The 19937-nt window shown below is 30.3% G+C and overlaps 1 protein-coding gene and 1 long non-coding RNA gene across 3 annotated transcripts in view; both read right to left on the bottom strand.

Moving 5' to 3' along the window:
• LOC111697594 (uncharacterized) overlaps positions 1 to 7162 on the bottom strand; it is a 51856-nt gene extending 44694 nt beyond the window's left edge. The window contains exons 1-7 of the mRNA XM_023467647.1: positions 7144 to 7162; positions 6543 to 6623; positions 5381 to 5511; positions 2884 to 2954; positions 953 to 1042; positions 566 to 629; positions 61 to 120 (exon numbers count right to left, since the gene is read on the bottom strand). Of these exons, the coding sequence (XP_023323415.1) occupies positions 61 to 120; positions 566 to 629; positions 953 to 1042; positions 2884 to 2954; positions 5381 to 5511; positions 6543 to 6623; positions 7144 to 7162 (516 nt within the window). The remainder of the gene's footprint in view (positions 1 to 60; positions 121 to 565; positions 630 to 952; positions 1043 to 2883; positions 2955 to 5380; positions 5512 to 6542; positions 6624 to 7143) is intronic.
• An 829-nt stretch (positions 7163 to 7991) lies between these two features.
• On the bottom strand, positions 7992 to 19028 carry LOC111697596 (uncharacterized). 2 transcript variants are annotated; one of them, XR_002764330.1, is made up of 5 exons: positions 18836 to 19028; positions 13894 to 13944; positions 13109 to 13155; positions 9270 to 9335; positions 7992 to 8073 (listed from the first exon to the last, which is right to left on the bottom strand). It is a non-coding gene; the product is annotated as an uncharacterized LOC111697596 (long non-coding RNA). The 2 variants fall into 2 exon arrangements; XR_002764329.1 differs by having other exon boundaries at positions 18853 to 19027.
• Positions 19029 to 19937: the final 909 nt, after the last annotated feature.

Raw genomic sequence — 19937 nt, 5'->3', positions numbered from 1 at the left:
ATATCGTTCATAGCAACCACTGTCACATCCTTCTCAGCCTGATATAATAAAGCATTAATCTTGGACAGTTCTAGAATAGAATATATCGTTCATAGCAACCACTGTCACATCCTTCTCAGCCTGATATAATAAAGTATTAATCTTGGACAGTTCTAGAATAAAGTATATCATTAGACTAAGAACCTGCTTAAATGAACTTTAAGTCTAAGTGTAATTTCAAGTGACCCTTCATGCAAAGATGGTAATGCCCGATTCACAACGGTACCCTTAAAACCTTTAAAGATACCGTCGTTTTTATGACTAAAATATTTATTTCTGTACGAGTTTCTCTTTTGCTTCTCAAAACAAGAAATGTGCAAGTCACTTTCGCAGAAAAATCGCAAATGAAAATAATAATTTAAAAAAAAACATAAACATTGATATCAAAATCAAACTTATCAGACAAACCTTTCAAGGATACTGTTGTAAATCGGGCATTACCATTCTTGTATGGAGGATCACTTGAAATTACGCTTACAGTCCTTTAATATGGAAAAATAGAATAATTTCTTCTAATTTGTCCTACCTGTGTAAAAGCACAATCTGGAAGCTGTTTTGCACACTGGTTTTCTATGTAGTCGATATTCGGCCTAAATAAACTAATTAAAAAAAAGATCGTGTTGGATCAAAACAAAATGGACAAAAAGATTATCTTAAAAGAATTCGTTACATCAAATTACATTTGTTGTTGTGTTAAACACGGATGAATACAGTGAGAACCAGAAAGCTGTGGAATAGGAAGACGTCATTTAGACTAAAGTTATGATTTTAAATAGTCTAATGAACATGAGACACAGTCACGAGTAAAACAATTAACTTTTTAACAACATCCAATACACTTATTTTTTGTTATAATGATATTCTCCTTTATCACGCTTTTATGGTTCTAACTGAATATATATATTCAGCTTACTTTGTTCCCTTCTTGAATGCTTCTGGTTGCGTTCTTCTATCTTCTCTACTCAATATACACGTCTTAGAGTCAGAACTAAACTCTGCAGACCTATAATATTCATTCATTCATTTCATTTATTCATCTATTCTTAATATTCCTTTATTCATTTATTTATTTATTCATTTGTTCATTTATTCATTTATTCATTCATTTCATATATTTATTTATTCATCCTATTTATTTCATTTATTTATTTATTCATTTATTCATTTAATAGTACATTTATTGATTTACTGATAAATTAGTCCATTAAAATATTTATTCATTTATTCATTTATTGATATATTAATTTATTCATCTACATATTTATTTTTGGTAAATTTATTGATTTTTTTATTCATTCATTCCCCCCTATTGATCGATTAATTTGATAAAATCTTACTTTTATTTTTTTTCAAAATATTTGTTAAATGTAAATCTTTTTTAAATGAAGAATCATGAAAATGCTGAAAGTCCTTGGTTGGATTTAACAAATGGTAGCAATATTCAAAAAGGAAATCTCCATATTCAACCTAAATCTGAATAATTTCCTCAAACCCAAAGAATATTAGAAAGATTTTCATTCTAATACATAAAGCTACATTTAATGCAATTTAATTTTGTATCATGGATATAATTAGAAATATACAAAAAATGTATATTTCATCTAAAATTACAGTTGAAGTTTAATATAAATATGGAATTCGACATTGTAAAAATGTAATTTTGTGCAATCTAACTTTTCAAAAGTGTTATGTAAAATTAAATTTCAAAAAGGTAATTGAAAGTTTAACAATGAAAAAAATTTAATTGAATATTTTGTTGCATACAATTTGATTTTTGAAAATAAAATTCTATAAATGGAATTGGAATATTGTAAAAAATTATAATCACAATAAATGTAATCTTAATAATTTCACTTGATTGAATGATTCTCGAAATTATTTGTCTGAAAGTTTTAAAAATTTGTCAATTCATTTGTTTTTGTGTGACTGCTTGGATAAAATCTATAACTGTAAAGTGTAGGCCCACCCTAATATTCATTTTTACAATTTCTATAATCTCGTTTAAGCTCACTTTGGAAATTAAACTTAGTTATCTATCTATCTATTTGACTTGTTAGTTGGTTTCATTTAAGTATCCAATAAACGTAAAAAACACCTAAACCAATTTTTTTTTGTATCTCACAGTCTTGTGAAATCAAAATTAATCTAAAAAATTCGCGAAGTTTTTAGTTTTATTTACAAATTAAATGGCGTCTTAAAAACATCATTTTAAAACTAAAATTGTTTCTAGAAAATTTACTGATCCAGGATTCATCTATCATATCAGAAGTTAAATTTGTCCCTTGGGACAATCAAGTAAAATAATCACCCGATATGCGAAGATTTCATAAAAAAATATTTACAACCTCTTTTTCTGAAAATTAAAAGGTTTACTAAATCACAGGTGTCTTTAACCAACTTTGCCTTCAAAACATCCCTCAATAAATTCTTGATGTTTTGTTGTCAAAAGTGGTCTTTGAATTAAGAATTCTGCATGAAACACAGGGTGCACCGCGAAACATTATAGTAGCAATACGTTTACTTCAAATAAACTACAAGTCGTCTTTCTACTATCAAGTTTCGTGGGACACTCTGTACATTAAATAACTGAGCTCAAGGTTGTTATGCAAGCCTCCTAAAGTTATCAAAGGAATTTTAAGCATTATATGTTTGTAATCTGATGGTGTAAACTTTCAATATTTCAAACATAGATTATTTTATATAAAAGAATTCATAGTTTGAAATATTTAAAATCTTCGACATTGGGTTGCAAAGACATTGATTCTAAAATCAGAGTTTGTGGCAAAAACTCAATTCCTTTGTTTTGTTGTTTACATTTAACATTGTATTGCAAAATGGACCCACCTGCAGGGAAACTCTTCTTCTAGAAGACAAAGACGAGCACACTCGCTTCTAGTCTCTATACTGCGAACCTCCTGATATTATAATAGATATTATTTGTTATACTTATAAATGTTAATAATTGTTTTGGTTCCATTTCAAAAACTTTTAAGCCCACATTTTTTTCTGATAAAGGTTGCACCATTTATCAAAAAAAAGACGATCGTTATTGCACACTCATTATTGGATCGTTTATGAAACGTTTTTTATTGTTGCAGTAGACATTTTCTGTTACGGTCAAAACTTGGTGTAGACTAAAAAAGCAAATATTTAGAACAAACAGTTTTGAAATTGTTTTCACTAGCTTACACTATAAGGTAAAGGAGATGAGTCTTTGCCACAAAATCTAATTTCATAATCCCTATATCTTTTGAACCCTATGTCGTAAACCTTTGATATTTGATCTAACAGAAATGTCAAATATCTACAACATTGGACTGCAAAGATAAAGGAATTAGAAAATCACAGTTTGTGACAAAAACTCAATTTCTTTAGTCCTGAAAGAAAAATATTTAATTAAACTTAATTATCATCAAATTTGAGCGCAGGTTACCTTACTTCGACCCAATAGACTAAAGTTACAGTAGAAGTAAATATTTCCATTTACTGTTGTAGCGCCGATATAAGGATTTATCTCTTATTGGATAATGAGATAGATAGAAAGATAGTTGTTACCGCCAAACTATTTCTATTGGTTCAGAATAGACTGCACACTGATCATGGATCAAGCGCTAATGAACTCGGCATACAGGAGTGAATTGAAATACGGAGAGAGGATTGTTTACTTTTTTGTGTAATAAATCGTAACCGAAGATCCTGATTGGTCAAAGAAATATTGATTTGAATAGAATCTTAAAGAAAATTTTCAGAATTAAATAGCTATAAAATGATATAGTTAATGATTGAAACCAAATCGTTGTTTTGGAAACGATAAAAAACGAATAATAAAAACGTTTCGTTATATAGCGATGAAAATAAAACGAGAACGTTTTGATGATTGTTTTCAAAAAAGAAACAAATTTAAACAAAATAATAATTATTGCTTCTTAACTATTGTCTTCTATTTTGTTTTTCGATTTTAAAGGGAGTGACCGGCAATGTATGGTAGTTGAACTGAGAATGCAGTATTGCAGAGAAATCTTTAAGGAATCATTTGAGACCGATGAGACGTTTTACGGTGCATATTCGTTCAGCAAGAGCGTAAAATGAAATCTTTAAAATCATAATAGCTTGTTCATTTTTCAGGGACGATTTTGAGAATCGGGGTTTAAAAAAATATTTAATAACAACAACGAAAAATATAGTAAAAATTCTACAGTAAACTAACTAGTTGTTAAGAACAGATTTAAGAAATAAAAATTAACATTTATAATATGTAATCTTATTCAGCTTTTAACAATTAAAGAATGCGAACAAATTCATGAAGAATAAGAAATTCAATGAAATGATGAAAAGGAAAAAATTGATTCTAACATTGATTTATTGAGAAAATTTCAATTGAGAAAAATGTTCCTAAACATCTAATTAGTTTATTATAGAATTTTTTTTAAATTTTTGTCGCCGTTTTTAAAAATAAAAAAAAAATCGATTCTCAAAACGTAACCACCAAATTGGATGATTTTGAACGTCGACTTTGCGCTCAAACTCAGTAATTGTCAAATGAATCCTAAATAAATTCGCCACAATACTACATTATCAGTTTAACATTGTCGGTCACTCCCTTCAAAGGTTTAACCCTATTCCTGCTGGGGGGGGGGGGAGGGGGTCAATTTGACCCCCCCTGTAGTTTTTTTTACATAATTCAAAAAGTATTGGTCTGAGGCTGTTGAAATTTTCTGACTTTTCTTACATACCCAAAGCGCTTCCTTTAGGCCTAAAACCGGGCTTTAATACTAACTGCCTGAGTCCTCAGGCACACTGCATGAATGACTGCTTTTGCCTGTAACAAACTAAATCTTTTTTTTGACCCACTTTCACTTGTCAGATTTTGATAAAATTTAGCTTTTTGGAAAGCCTATGACATAAGGAAACGGATTGCACAAGTTTTGCGAGAAAAAAATTGCAATTTTTTTGCAAACAACCTATCAAAGGAAATTTGCGTATTTTTAGTTTTTCTTCATTAAAAATCAGGTTATTTAAAATTTTGCAAAAATTTTTGCATATTTGAAATGGCATGGTCAAGGGCTTTTAAAAAATGTATAATTTTTTGGACAAATTTTTTTTTACAAACATTTTTACTATATAACTGGATTTTGCGATAAAAAATTCAATTTTTGCAAATTTGCAAATTTTTTTGCAGATTCTAAAAGTAAAGCACAAGAGCATTTGTCATATTTGGACATAAAACATGGGATTTAGAGGGGGGGGGGGTCAAATTGACCCCCCTCCAGCATATCCTGGTTTTCAAGTACCCCAGCAGGGATAGGGTTAAAAATATCATCAAAAACGAAACAAAAAATACCTTATGATCAAATCCTTCGAGTGCCGAGCCGATGACTCGCTCGAATGCCCAGCCTCGCTCCCCGTTACACATCTGGTCAAACTGGTTTTGCCGGACACCACGTAGACAAATCTTCTCGAAGAAGTTTACACCTACAGTTTACAGAATATATTTTTGCTCATTGCAAGTGTTAAATAGGGATTAAGACCTTGCAAGCTCTCGCAACAGAAAATGGAATTTTGCCAATAACTTCTTTAAAACTAACATTTACAAAATGGAAGGATAAAGTTTTCAAGTTCTTTAAAATATTTATTCAAAACTTCAAACTTTACAATTTCTCGAGTGGATTCTGCCATTTTATCCCATCTACAGATTGTCTGGACAAAGGCTTGACAAATAGTTTCCTCCCATCACGTGACGTCAAGAGAATAGAACTTTATAATGCATGATCAACATATATATCTTTATAAACAAGCTCTTCGCTCATGTATATATATTTGTATACATTTATATATATTTATATATTAGCTATAGCTGGACAAACGGCTGGACCGAATAGGCTAAAATATTTTGAGGAAACTCATGGGTACCCTGGGAGGCTGGGGGTAACACATTTTTCTGAAAACTATTTTTTAATATTTGATTCTTGACAATTCCACGGGCAACGCTGGGCACAACACCTAGTATTCACAAATGATGAGACTTTAAAGACGACCCAAACTATTTTAAAAACTTGAATAAAGACATCTAATAAATAAACGAAACGATTTAGCAAAGAAAGAAACACGAAAAACTAAATAAATTCTTGACAGTCGTCTCTGAAATATTATCCTTTGTCGGTATGGGTGTATATATGTTACAAGGTATCTGCCTATATCTATGTAAATCATGAAAATATCATAACAGATGAGAGATGAGAGATGAGAGATGAGAGATGAGAGATGAGAGATGAGAGATGAGAGATATATTCACAAGAATGAAGGTAACTTTGCTTTGCTTTTTAAAACCTCTTGATTTATTTTCAGAAAATCTTATTTTATTGAAAACTTAAATCTTCCTCTTTTTTTCCTGCAAAGATACCGCTGTGAATCAGATGTGCCCTTTTTTTAATGAAAGGCAACTTTCAAACTGTGTAAACAGTCTCTTTAAATTGAATTCTTATTTTGTGAACAATCCCTTTTACCTGAATCTGTCTGTAGAGCCCGTCTTCCGTTTCCGGTTTCCGTGTTTATGTTGTAGCTCTGGCATCGACTGTTCTGATAGTCTTTAGAAAGAATAATAATAATGATAATTATAATAATAATAATAATAATAATAATATAGTAAAAATTCTACAGTAAACTAACTAGTTGTTAAGAACAGATTTAAGAAATAAAAATTAACATTTATAATATGTAATCTTATTCAGCTTTTAACAATTAAAGAATGCGAACAAATTCATGAAGAATAAGAAATTCAATGAAATGATGAAAAGGAAAAAATTGATTCTAACATTGATTTATTGAGAAAATTTCAATTGAGAAAAATGTTCCTAAACATCTAATTAGTTTATTATAGAATTTTTTTTAAATTTTTGTCGCCGTTTTTAAAAATAAAAAAAAAATCGATTCTCAAAACGTAACCACCAAATTGGATGATTTTGAACGTCGACTTTGCGCTCAAACTCAGTAATTGTCAAATGAATCCTAAATAAATTCGCNGATATATATATATATATATTTCTTTGTTAACTTTAGCTGGCCAAACGGGCAACGGCGGGTACTCTGGTTAGTATTAAATAATACGTCCAATCATAAAATTCATATCTACAAAATTTCCTTATCCTGGTTTCGATACTGGGTTTCATAACGATATTCTGTCTTAAATTTCAGGCTCTGACTAACCATGGGGCGAGATACATTCGGTTTCTTGTATTTAAATTAAATCATGTTTTGGTCTTTAATTCAACAAATTTCAAGGAACACAAATCAAAAGCAACATCCAACATGTAATTTTTTCGTCCAAGAATTCTTTCAAAATGATATTTTTATCAAAATGATTTAAAATTTAAGGAATTTTAAAATTGAGTATTTGAATTCAATATTTTGTAATTTATTTGTAATTTTAATTTCAGTAATTTTATATTGTAATATTTGTAATTTCATGATAAAAACAAACTTTTTCAAACCAAAAAAGCTTCCAACTGAATTTTTCCTCAAAAATTTGTTAGGTTTCTAAATTGAGTTTTTAAAATCAATACTTTCTAACTTATTTCAAACGTCAATTTTCAGTAATTATAGCTTTAAAAACCTTCATTTTCAGGAAAACATGCTTAAAGAAAACATAATTATTCATCAAAAGTCCATAAATTTTTATGAGACTGGAGAATGTTAATTTATACTGCTAATTAAAGCTCACAGACTATAGGATGGCCATTTTAGTTAATTAAAATACACAGAGCAACAACCGGTTCTACATTTAGTAAAAAAGCCTTCCAATTATAATCTGCTAATTCTAAAAGCTAAACGGTTTGTTCCAGATGCTAGATGGGTCAACCTGCCCAACAATCCAGAGATATTTTCAAGGATGTACATAGCTATAAAGGCTGAAGCGACTAATCCAAAGATGATCTCAAGGATGTACATAGCTATTACCTGACTTGTACATTCTGATGTACATAAAACAGTTGTCCCGGAAGTTTTCTCATAAGTTTCAACTCCTCCAAAACATTGAGCCTGAAAAAAAAATTTACCACAACAATTCTTAAATCCTTCGGAATAATTGTTAAAATGCCCAAAAGGTTAAGTGTTACTGACACGATGTTCGAACAAAATACATCATATTTTAAGTGACCCTTCATTAGTTAGAGTGGCATGTCAGATTCACAATTTTTGTAATATAAAAAAATTAATGAGATATTCATGTTTTTAACTGTGAAAATTATTTATTTTGTGTTGAATTTTTTTTTACCGGTGAATTTTTAAAATGCAAAATATCAATTGCGGTCACAGTTGTTAAAATTACGAGCCTGAAATTCTGAAGAATTTTTTTGGGGGCACATAACATCTAAGGCAGGGTGGGGGGCGGGTCCAGTTATAAAAAGGCAAAAATCTATCACCTTTTTTACATACAGATAATATAATTTACCGAAAAACACTGGAGAGTCTGTATCTAATATTGTACAGTTATGTGAGCAGTACATGTAATACAGCACTCCCTTCTTTGTTGAAATACCAGACGTATTGTGAGAGAAACAATTAAAAGTGTAGAATAATGGTTTCCCGCCCTTTCTATTGTCTCCTAGCGGCCATTTTGTTTTATTACGCGACATTTTATTCATCAGGGACGCGTAAAATGTTATCTTTATTGATCATTACCAACCCCTCTAGTTTTACATTCATTAACAAATATATTTCTGCAACATGTGACCTTCATTATGATTTATTTTGCAATGTTGCAATTGTTTGCAAAAACTTATATGATAATATTTTAGAAGTCTTCCCGAAAAGGTTTCTATAGGCTTCCAAGGTGCATTGACCCCCTTGTCCCGACCCCTCCCCCGTCTCCGGTCCAGTCAGTAAAAAAGATTAATTGTATTATTTCAAAGAGTTTTTTGATGACAAAAAAGATTTATACATATATATTCATGGGTTAGCTATAGTATACCTGGCCAAACGGTTGGACCAAATTGGCTGAAATTTTTTTAGGGGATTCCAATGGGTACCCATGGAGACGACATAGGCCAAAAAAATCGAAATTAGCGTTTTCTTTTTAAAATTTCACTGGCAACGCCGGGCACTTTAGCTAGTATTTTAAATTATATTGTTAATAGTTAATATATGAATAAAAACAATTACTTTTTATAAATTTTGAGATAAAAAATCCCAAAATTCAAGTATACACAACGCCCATTACTTCTCTATATATTTACCTTAGCAGAATCTAGAGCTAACACCAGAAGTAACAGTACGCTCTGATTGGGAGGCCAACGATGTCTCTGAAAAAAATAATGATATAAAAATAAAAAGGTTTTAGATTTGATTTTATTCTCAGTAAAAACCTAAAAAAGCGTCTGAAAAAAATGTAAATGAAATGATTAGACAATGTCGTAGACCGTTTACGCAGAAAAGAATGGACTTTGCTAAATCAATTACATAAAAGTTTAAAATATCAAAGGTTTGCAACATCAAGAATTAGGTATTAGAAAAATAAAGTTTTGAGAACATTTTAAGAAAAATAAGAAACTATGAATTTACTTTTTATTTTTTTTAATATGAAGTTCTTTTTAGTTCTCAAACATTTGTTAACGTTGTGATTTATATTATGTTTATAATAGGATTTCCAACGCAAGCCGGTTTTATCTGCGCACAATTGCTGGCCCTGTAATTTCTTTGCAATTCCACGGAATACGAGAACAGATGCACGCAATTCCGCGCAACGGAATTCCGATTGGAAACCCTAGTTTATACTGCTTTGTACTCCATATTAGTATGTGTGCTCTCATTATATATATCATCTGCAATACTTTAAGTGAAAGCTGGAACTTCCTGTCTCCCCCTTCCCTCCTCCTCCCCTCCCCTTACCCCCCCTTTCCTGTCAGAAGTTCCACTAACAAATACGGATATGAATATTCTTTCCTTTTATCATTGATGAAGGACCAAACAAACCACGGTTGCCCAACTATGGCAGAAAAAATTATTTTGTACTTTCCCTTTAAATCTTTCTTTCATTCTTTCCTTTTAATCTTTCTTTTATTCTTTCCTTTTAATCTTTCTTTCATTCTTTCCCTTTAAACTTTCTTTCATTCTTTCCTTTTAATCTTTCTTTCATTCTTTCTTTTTAATCTTTCTTTCATTCTTTTCTTTTAAACTTTCTTTCTTTTTTTAAATCTTTCTTTCATTCTTTCTTTTTAATCTTTCTTTCATTCTTTCCTTTTAATCTTTCTTTCATTCTTTCCTTTTAAACTTTCTTTCTTTTTTTAAATCTTTCTTTCATTCTTTCCTTTTAAACTTTCTTTCATTCTTTCCTTTTAAACTTTCTTTGATGTTTTCCTATTAAACTTTTTTTCATTCTTTTCTTTTAAACTTTCTTTGATTCTTTCCTATTAAACTTTCTTTCATTCTTTTCTTTTAAACTTTCTTTCATTCTTTTTTTAAAACTTTCTTTTTATTCTTTCCTTTCAAACTTTCTTTCATTCTTTCCTTTTAAACTTTCTTTCATTCTTTCCTTTTAAACTTTCTTTTATCTTTTTTATTCTCAAAATTTCTTTCTTTTTTTCCTTTTTAAACATTTTTTCATAATTTTATTCTTTTCTTTTTTAAGAAGAATGCCAAATCTATTTGACATTAATGTTTTGTTGCCTCATAGTCCCTTTAGTTTTAATTTTACTCACAATGTACGAAAGGTGTAAAGTTATCTGGTTACATCTTAGAAATTTAAAACAGTTTTATTCCATTTCATAGCTCTTCGAATATAAGGAGTTTAACGAATTCGACGGTTTTTGACAGATTTTAGCCGCAGCTCAAATTCATTAAAATCGGTCTAAACCTATATACATGTATATTTGTACAGAAGAAGGTTTAAGAAAGAGAAATAGTTTTAAGGAACACTTAGGTAAATTGCAATTTATTTTAGTTTGACGTCAGATCTTTCCTTTTTATTAATTTTAATGTTTTGTTTCAACTTAAAAATTATATCGTACAATTACATCCGGGTTTGTCATTAAAGACGGCCAATGTTGGCTTGGCAAATCCCGTCATTGAAGTGTTAGTTTAAAGAATATATCTATGTAAAATTATGTACTTTAATGATAAATACATATCTATCTATCTATCCCATACTCATTTATAAGCCATATTATCTATTCAAAATAACTAACAAATCTAAAAACATTTTATCATTCGATTTTCAAGTGACAAAAACAACTTAAAACATGAGCCCCGACTTTTTTTCATGCATCATGTGGATTTTAACAGCAAAGGAAAGAATGAAAACTTCTGTGAATGATCGCGCATATTGCTGTTTTTTTTTCGCGCGAAAGTTTTACGCAACGAAAAAAATATTTTGCGTTTTTTTCGGAAAAATTGCGCGAAGTTTGCAAATGGAAACCCTAGCTATGTAGCAGAGGGGGGGGGAGAAAATTGGGAATTGGAGCAGGGGGAGGGGCAAAGGGAGTCGGTTATCAGGTATTATTAATATATTTTCAACAGTGGTTTAAAGGTGTTAAATTAAACGTTAAAATACTGACTTCCGGGGTGTTATAAACCGGGAATAGGAAGTGACATTAGGGACAAGAGAATTTTTTGTCGGACAAGGGGGGCGGGGGTTAATGAATACACTTTTTGAAAGCACAAAATAAAAGAACATTTTTTTGTATTTTTTTCAATTTAGTAAAATTCAAAAAATGGTGTGCTGACATTTAGTTGAACCAAATAGGAACCGGTATTAGGTATTTTTCCAAAGGCATTTCCCAAGTATGACTTCCAGAGTAACAATTTCCCATACGGCAACTTACCAAAGGTTAGGTTGGGCCTTCTTAGGTGCTGTAGGCTGCAATGGAGGGAGAGTGCTGCGACTAGGACGGGCTAGGAGGCCGAGCGCTTCGACTAGAACATGCTAGGGGCCAAGCGCTGTGGAAAGGACATACTTGGGAATTTACCGCTTGGGAAATTGCACATTTTGGAAGTTTTCACTTGGGAAAATACCCTTGGGAAGTTGCCGCTTGGGAAAAAGCCTTTGGGAAACTACCTGACATCTTAAAAAAATTGTTGAGTTAATTTTTGTCATCTTTTTTTAAAGAAATAAAATCAGAGAGAAAGTTGTAAAGCTCGATAAAGCAATAAATGGATAAACTTGTAAACATGTTTTATCAGTTTACTATACACAACACATCATATAGATTAATCATTTTACTACAGGGTGTCTCACGAAACATGTTTTATCAGTTTATTATACACAACTCATCATATAGATTAATCATTTTTCTACTGAGTGTCCCACGAAACATGTTTTATCAGTTTACTATACACAACACATCATATAGATTAATCATTTTACTACTGGGTGTCCCAAGAACCATGTTTATCAGTTTACGTTGCGTACTGTGTACTGCAGTTATCTGCAGTACGCTAACCAAAGATATTTTTGGTTTTAATGGAGAGTAAACATGACAGTTTAGTGAGGGGACACTTGGATCTTTTAATAAGATTTGAAGCTTTTAATGCCAACCTGATTTAAAAATTAAATTCTTAAATTCAAAGGATTCTTAGGGTCAGCCTTTCATGATTGTTTCAAGAATTAATCATGTAAAAGTTGGTTGAAACAATAATGCCGCAAATCATTCTACAGAATCTCTCAACTGTCATGTTTTTTTGGAACACCCTGTAAAGTGTTTACCGCACATCATATAGTTTAATAACTGCCGCGGCACTTTCTTGTTTACAACATTATTACATCAATTATTGATAAAGTGACTCTCTATAATAATTGAGTAGTACTCGAATGTAGAGAGGAATTCCAAAACAACAAAAATCAAAAAAATTTGCTTCCAGAACATGATTGAAGGCTCTAAAGTTCAATTCCATATTCAATTCAAAACTTTTGGTCGATAACAAATTTTCTAAAATCGTCAATGTTTTTGTTAAAAATTAAGGCTCGAGGTAAACCACTGCGGGTTTTTTGGAACAGTGTAAATGAAAATCTATCAAATTTACAAGATTGTTTTTTTATAGTTTTTTTATATTTTATCTTTTTATTGTAAAACGTTCTTACCTTTCGAACCCTCATCGGTAAACTAATTATTAGGCTTCAAGGAACACCTGGAAAAATGAAAAAAATGAATACAAAAAATGAAAAAATTGAAGAAAGTAATATGAAAAGTTATAAATTTGATCTTTTTTCAGAATAATAAACTTATTAATTTCCAAGCAATTGTTTTTAAACAATAGAAAATGATTTTTTTCAAAATTAGCTATAAGTTTTATTGCTCAATCATCACGATGGAATATTAAGTCAATAAAAAACATTACAGAAGGTATTCTTAATCCTTAAATGAACTAAACACTCGCTACAAATTAGAATTTTCTTATATTTCTTAAATTAGACATTTTTGATTTTATATTTAAATCTATAAACTGTGTGTATTACATAAACTAATCTGAATTTGAAATATCCAGAGTTTACACCATCTAGTTACAAATATAAAAAAATATAAAGAGTTTACACCATCTAGTTACAAATATAAAGAAATATCAAGAGTTTACACCATCTAGTTACAAATATAAAGAAATATCAAGAGTTTACACCATCTAGTTACAAATATAAAGAAATATCAAGAGTTTACACCATCTAGTTACAAATATAAAGAAATATCAAGAGTTTACACCACCTAGTTACAAATATAAAGAAATTCAAAACTTTCAGTTTATGAAAAGTGTCCCTTTTTCTATTTATAAAGAGAATTTGATTAACAGTAAAAATAGTACCAATCATCCCGTAACTTAATTACAGCTTGTGAAACAACAACAAAAATTATTAAAAATCGCTTTCTCATTTACCTCATGAAGTTACATCAACCTTTGTCAGAAGTTAGCGCGCATTCGCAAAACCTAGGAGAACATATATTAAAGGGATTGTAAACCTAGGAGAACATATATTTAAGGGACTGTAAACCTAGGAGAACATATATTTAAGGGATTGTAAACCTAGGAGAACATATATTAAAGGGACTGTAAACCTAGGAGAACATATATTAAAGGGACTGTAAATCTAGGAGAACATATATTAAAGGGACTGTAAACCTAGGAGAACATATATTAAAGGGACTGTAAACCTAGAAGAACATATATTAAAGGGACAGTAAACCTAGGAGAATATATATTAAAGGGACAGTAAACCTAGGAGAACATATACTAAAGGGAATGTAAACCTAGGAGAACATATATTAAAGGACAGTAAACCTAGGAGCACATATATTAAAGGGACAGTAAACCTAGGAGAACATATACTAAAGGGACTGTAAACCTAGGAGAACATATATTAAAGGGACTGTAAACCAAAGTGTCATTTCCGATTCACAGGCGGTACATCTTCAAAGCTTTGTCTGATCAAGATTGAATTGAAAAATATAAATAAACACATATTATTTTTTATATGAGGTGTATATACAAAAAATACTTGCGCATTTTTGGATTCAGAAACAATGGAGAAATTATCAGAAATGAACACTCTTCAAGCTAGAAAACAACGTTATTAATAGATTGAGGTTCAAGCATCCCCCTCTAGAAATGTCGGGATCTTTTAAGTTTGGAATATAAAAATATTAAAATACAATATTTTCTTGGATTATCAATTATTTACAACTACTGTACGGGCTAGTTGGAAGATTTTACTGTAACAAGGCCGTTTCCAAGAAAAATGTTCGAAGGAACCTGTGTATTTAGATATACTGCATACTTTCTTATTTTAAAAGGTCGATCTGATATTGCATGAATATTAAAATCATCTATATCTACCCTTGTTGTCCATGAAAAAATATTATTATTTCAAGCTGACTGATGATCACAGTTGATGAATGCAGTAATTGATAGAATGACCATGAACAACTTTAATTCAGAATTGTTTCGCTAGTTTCCATTTTTTTTGAAAGTACGGTCGTTGTAATCTCCAGTGATTTTCCATTTCAAGTGTGGCATGTCCGATTCTAAATACGGTACTGGAGAGTTTATTTCATTGTTTTTGTAGCATAAATGCGAAGGTACTCGCCTGGAGAAACCACAACATAGATTTTTTATTATATTATGTCTTGATCAACCAAAGATTATATTATGTCTTTATCAACCATGTTTGTCGTTGAAAATCGGACATAACCCTCTTTTTTAATTAAATAAAGACCCATTAAATTAATAAAGACCAATTAAATTAAATATCATTAATTTCATTTTTGATTGATTTGAATTCAGTCAAACTTGATTCGTCATTCAGATTTCATATTTTCTTAAACCTTTTCATATAAGGAGAAAAGAGAGGGGGAGGGGAAGACAGGGGGGTGCGGTTGCATTTAATAGATAGAAAAAAGGAAGAGGGGGGAGAGCAATGAAGCGATTTGTAAAGCCTGAATCAAAGCATTGCTAACTTTCATTTTTCATGGAGTTGACTTTTGACTTTGATAATTTTACGCGCTGTGATTCGTTATATTTTACACAGATGTAATCTACTTAAATTACAACACGTCACATTATTATATATGGCGGAATTAAGGGGAAGGGCAAATCCCCCCCCATTTCCCTTCCAGCTAAGAAACATGAGGGTTTATTTAATGCAATCTTTTTATTTAAAATTGTTCTACCGAATTTTTTATAGTAATTTTAATTCCACCAGAGTCTGAATTTAATGAATGAGCCGAGTCTCAAATTCGCTGAAACCCAATTTCAATTGAGCGCCGGCTTAAATCTTAGAAAATGAACACAATTTTAAGTGGAACCAACCATATTTGAGCCGCATCTCAAATTAAAGCCGCGGCACAAATTTTTTAAATTCGGCCTCTGATATCTTATCTATAGTTACAAGCAGCTGTTCTGTTCAATTGTCAGGCAAAGAAAAGAATTGATATAAAAGGGTTGATTTTAATTATTATCAAAAGTTTATTCTTTTTTTCTTGGAAATCTATATTTTATACCAGAGCTAAAACCAATCGTTTAGACAGCTGATGCCAGATAATGTATGATTTGTGTATGTTGGGCATGAAATAGCTTATATCGAAAATTTTCTTTGATTGCAAAATGTAAAAAAATTAATAGAAAACAGAAAATGATTATCCTTCCCTTATATCTTATACATTTTAGCAATGAGATTTCAAGAGCCAAGACATCTAATTTTCGGATATTTAAAGTAATTTATTTTCTAAACAATAATTCCTTGAAAATGCATGTTAAGTCTAGTATAAAAATCATTTTTAAAGGAACTGTAAAGGAAAAATAATCTCAGGAGTTGATTGAGACATATAGGAGTTCTATTTGATGTTTCTGTCTCGAAAAATTGATATAAAACTGTGTCAAAAAAATACTATACCTTATATATATATATAAGATTTTGTTATAAGATTCCTAGTATTAAACAGATACTATTCAACAAATACGCAACCAATTTGAAAACAACGATATCCCAGAGGAGCCTGAGAAACTCAAATTTGCTCCTTTTATTATTTGAATTTAATAATTTGTTATTTTTGATATAAATAATTGATAATACTATTTATGCCTCCGGAAAATGTCACCAGAACTGCAACCAATGGCATTGGTATTATTGTCACGTGTCTCCATCGGTATCATCGGAGGGAGTTCTGTTCACGTGATACGGACGTATTTTTTACATATATACGTTTTGGTATAATTTTGACACAGTTTTATGTCAATTTATTGGTATGTCTTTGGGACCTCGTAGCTCCTCTAATTTTGAAGTATGAGAAATGCAAATTATCCTGCTACATATAAGAAAATCAAACAATTATAATTCTTATTATTAGCTCTTCTATCAAAGTAGTTTATTATGATTAAAATCATATAAGATTTCAAACTATACTTTGAAGTGAAAATTGTAAAATTGTTTATTGATTCTGATATATTCTGTACCTTCATCTTTTTAATTCGAATTATTATTTTATATCATAATGAATTATATGATTTTTGCATATTTTATGAACACAACATTGCAATAGAAAATATGAATACATACAGATAGAAAAGGTAAAAATGACACGACATAAAAAATAGAGAAACTAATAAATTCCATAGATAAATAAATAAACATAGATAGCTTATGTACGCAAAATCACCAAGAATTGTACAGTCCGCGAACTCATACTTCTAGGGGTCAAATTGTAATTCAATGAAAAGCGGGGTGGTTTGGTGTTTTAATGGATTTCATAATTATTAAACCACTCAGGAGTGAATTTTATTTTTAGAACTGAAGAAGGACATGAGAAGGACTAAACTAACTTAAATTTCTCTCTACAGAACTCATGTACACCACAAATACTCAATGACAAGAACAGCCAATGTTCACAACCGACCTAGTTAATCTATATAGTAGGAATATCTTTAAAACATCTCAGTACATTTATATCTTTCAAGATGAAAAATGTCGTCCTATGTGCAATCTATCTTTATCTATGATAAATTCCAAACAGACAAAATGGCAAAATAATATCGATCAAATCTTGGTAATAAGGATACAAATTATAAAAAATCGTTTGTTTTTATTTGTTTAGTTTAGCCTTGATGTAAGGCTTTACCTTTAGTAATTATGTGACCTATATATTTATAATTATAGATATTATGAATAATAATTATGCAGGAGAAACTAGATAAATTATGAGAAATAAAAAAGTACTTTTGAAAAAAAAACTGTGAACGTGGTTTTATGATTTAAAAATTTTGTTCTAATTTTATTTTATTTTTAAGTTTTATATTACATTTTTTACACCCTCTGTAAATACTGCACTTGTGAATCCAATATACAAATATGCGACAAATGTTTCATAAATAACAAATAGTTATGTCAGAATATCTAAATTTTATAATAATAAATGCTTAAGAATTTGCAATAAAAAAGCTTTAGGGTGGTGTTCCTACGCAGCACACTCATATTGTTTTTTTTATGCTTTTCACTATTTAAAAAAAACTTTAGTGGAAATAAAGTAATCATTATTTACAAATAAGAAGTAAACTTATTTTTTTTGATTTAACAATTGGAATTGAGGAAGAATTCGATTATATAACTTGATATTAAACAAACAAGATTTCTTAAAGAAATCGACAGAATTCAAAATGTTAAGAAAGAAAAATACCGATATCTTCCTCAGTGTTGTTTAGATAAACGTTAAAGGGTACCGTTGGGAATAGGACTGGCAACATTTTAAATTAAATTACGTTTAAAGTCCCTTTAAGTCTAGAGCTGAAGAAAAATATCTCTCATCTTAGAAATATCCGACAGAATAAATTCAAATTCATCCTTCCCCCTTCCCCCCCCCATCATTCATTCTTTACAATAATGACAAAATTACGCGAAATTACTGGCATGATGTTGTAACCTTGTAGCTCCTCGATCTAGATTTGAGAAAAGCAAATTGATGATATTTAAAAATAGTTTACTGATAAAGGATGTTAAGAGATTATGGCCTATTCATACAGTACAAATATCAAATATGCAGTACGCTCTCGGAGTACACGTGTATGGGGAGGTTTTGTATCTTGAATTTTACTCAGTTTTCTCAGAACAGTTTATTAACGATGAAATATTGCTCTGTAATAGACTGTAATAGTACGTCTTCCTGTAAAAATGNATTTTCAGAAATCACCCCCGTGTACTGAAATATACAGATTGACCTTTGGAAGTGAAGTACATGGCCTGTACATTGTACAATTAGTAAAGGATTAGCGTGCATCATCACTCTATATACTATAACCTCGTTGGGGAGAGCTAATAATTGAAAAAAATTACTTTGATATTAGCCAAACCTGTTTTATTCAAAAACAGTTTTTTCTTCTTCCAGATTTAAATCACTGATAATATGTTTCCACTTTTATTTACAGGGCTTGCAGTACACTATAGGGGTGATTACACAGAACTTGCAGTACACTTGAGTGTTTACCAACAATGCCCTCTGACTCACAGTGTTCTACTAGTTCTACTTGTCTCCGATGTTTCCGCTCCGTAGATCTATCTATATCTATCTATATCTATCTTTCTATCTTTCTACCTATATATCTATCTATCTATCTTAGTAATGGTGTCGCTCTGGTGACTTTAACGCCATGGGTCCGGTGTTAAGCTCATTAACCGTTCTATGCGCTGCAGATCCCGGTTAATGCAGTCCCACCGGACAGAGTTGACAAGGACTAGGGTTAGAACGATTTTATACCGTTTTATTTTTTCGAAAAGTCTATTAACATTTTTAATGATCTAAGTTTGCCTCATTAAATGATGGCTTTAAGTTTTGAATGATACATGTAGTTCGCTGTATCCCTACTCCCCCCACCTACCTCCCCCCCTATACTACCTCCGCTAGCCGTGACGGAATCTCAGAATAAACCGCATTGAAATCTCCAGGCCCGTGTTCAAACTAACAAGAGAGAAATTTGAGACGTTTTCTGCTTTTTCAATAAAATTACTTTTGTAATTTTACAACTTATGTTTATTTACCAATTTTAAAGGTCTTGTCTGTCATATTTCAAGCAATCCTTTAAATTAAAAGGCTTAAAAATCACAATTTGTAATTTCAGCCTAATTTAGTAATTAATATTCAAATCAAAAATGTAAAAATATAAAGATAATGTTATGGGAAATCTATATAAAAAGCTCTTAGCTTACTAACTTAAATTTCTCTCTACAGAACTCATGTATTTACATTATTTACATTTAACACTTTTACATTACATTATTTACATTTTACACTTTTACATTAAATTATTTACATTTATTTTACATCTTACATTATTACTTGAAGAAAATAATTCAACAGGCTCAATTCTTTTAACCTTTGTCTATATTCATCGACATTTGTCTTGCTAAACTCGATTACAGCGCGCCATAGATAAAATAA

This window comes from Eurytemora carolleeae, unplaced genomic scaffold (genome assembly GCF_000591075.1).
Source record: "Eurytemora carolleeae unplaced genomic scaffold, Eaff_2.0 scaffold242, whole genome shotgun sequence".
Lineage (NCBI taxonomy): Eukaryota > Metazoa > Arthropoda > Copepoda > Calanoida > Temoridae > Eurytemora > Eurytemora carolleeae.
The sequence above is the reverse complement of the archived record's forward strand: the minus strand, read 5'-3'. Positions and strand labels throughout refer to the sequence as shown.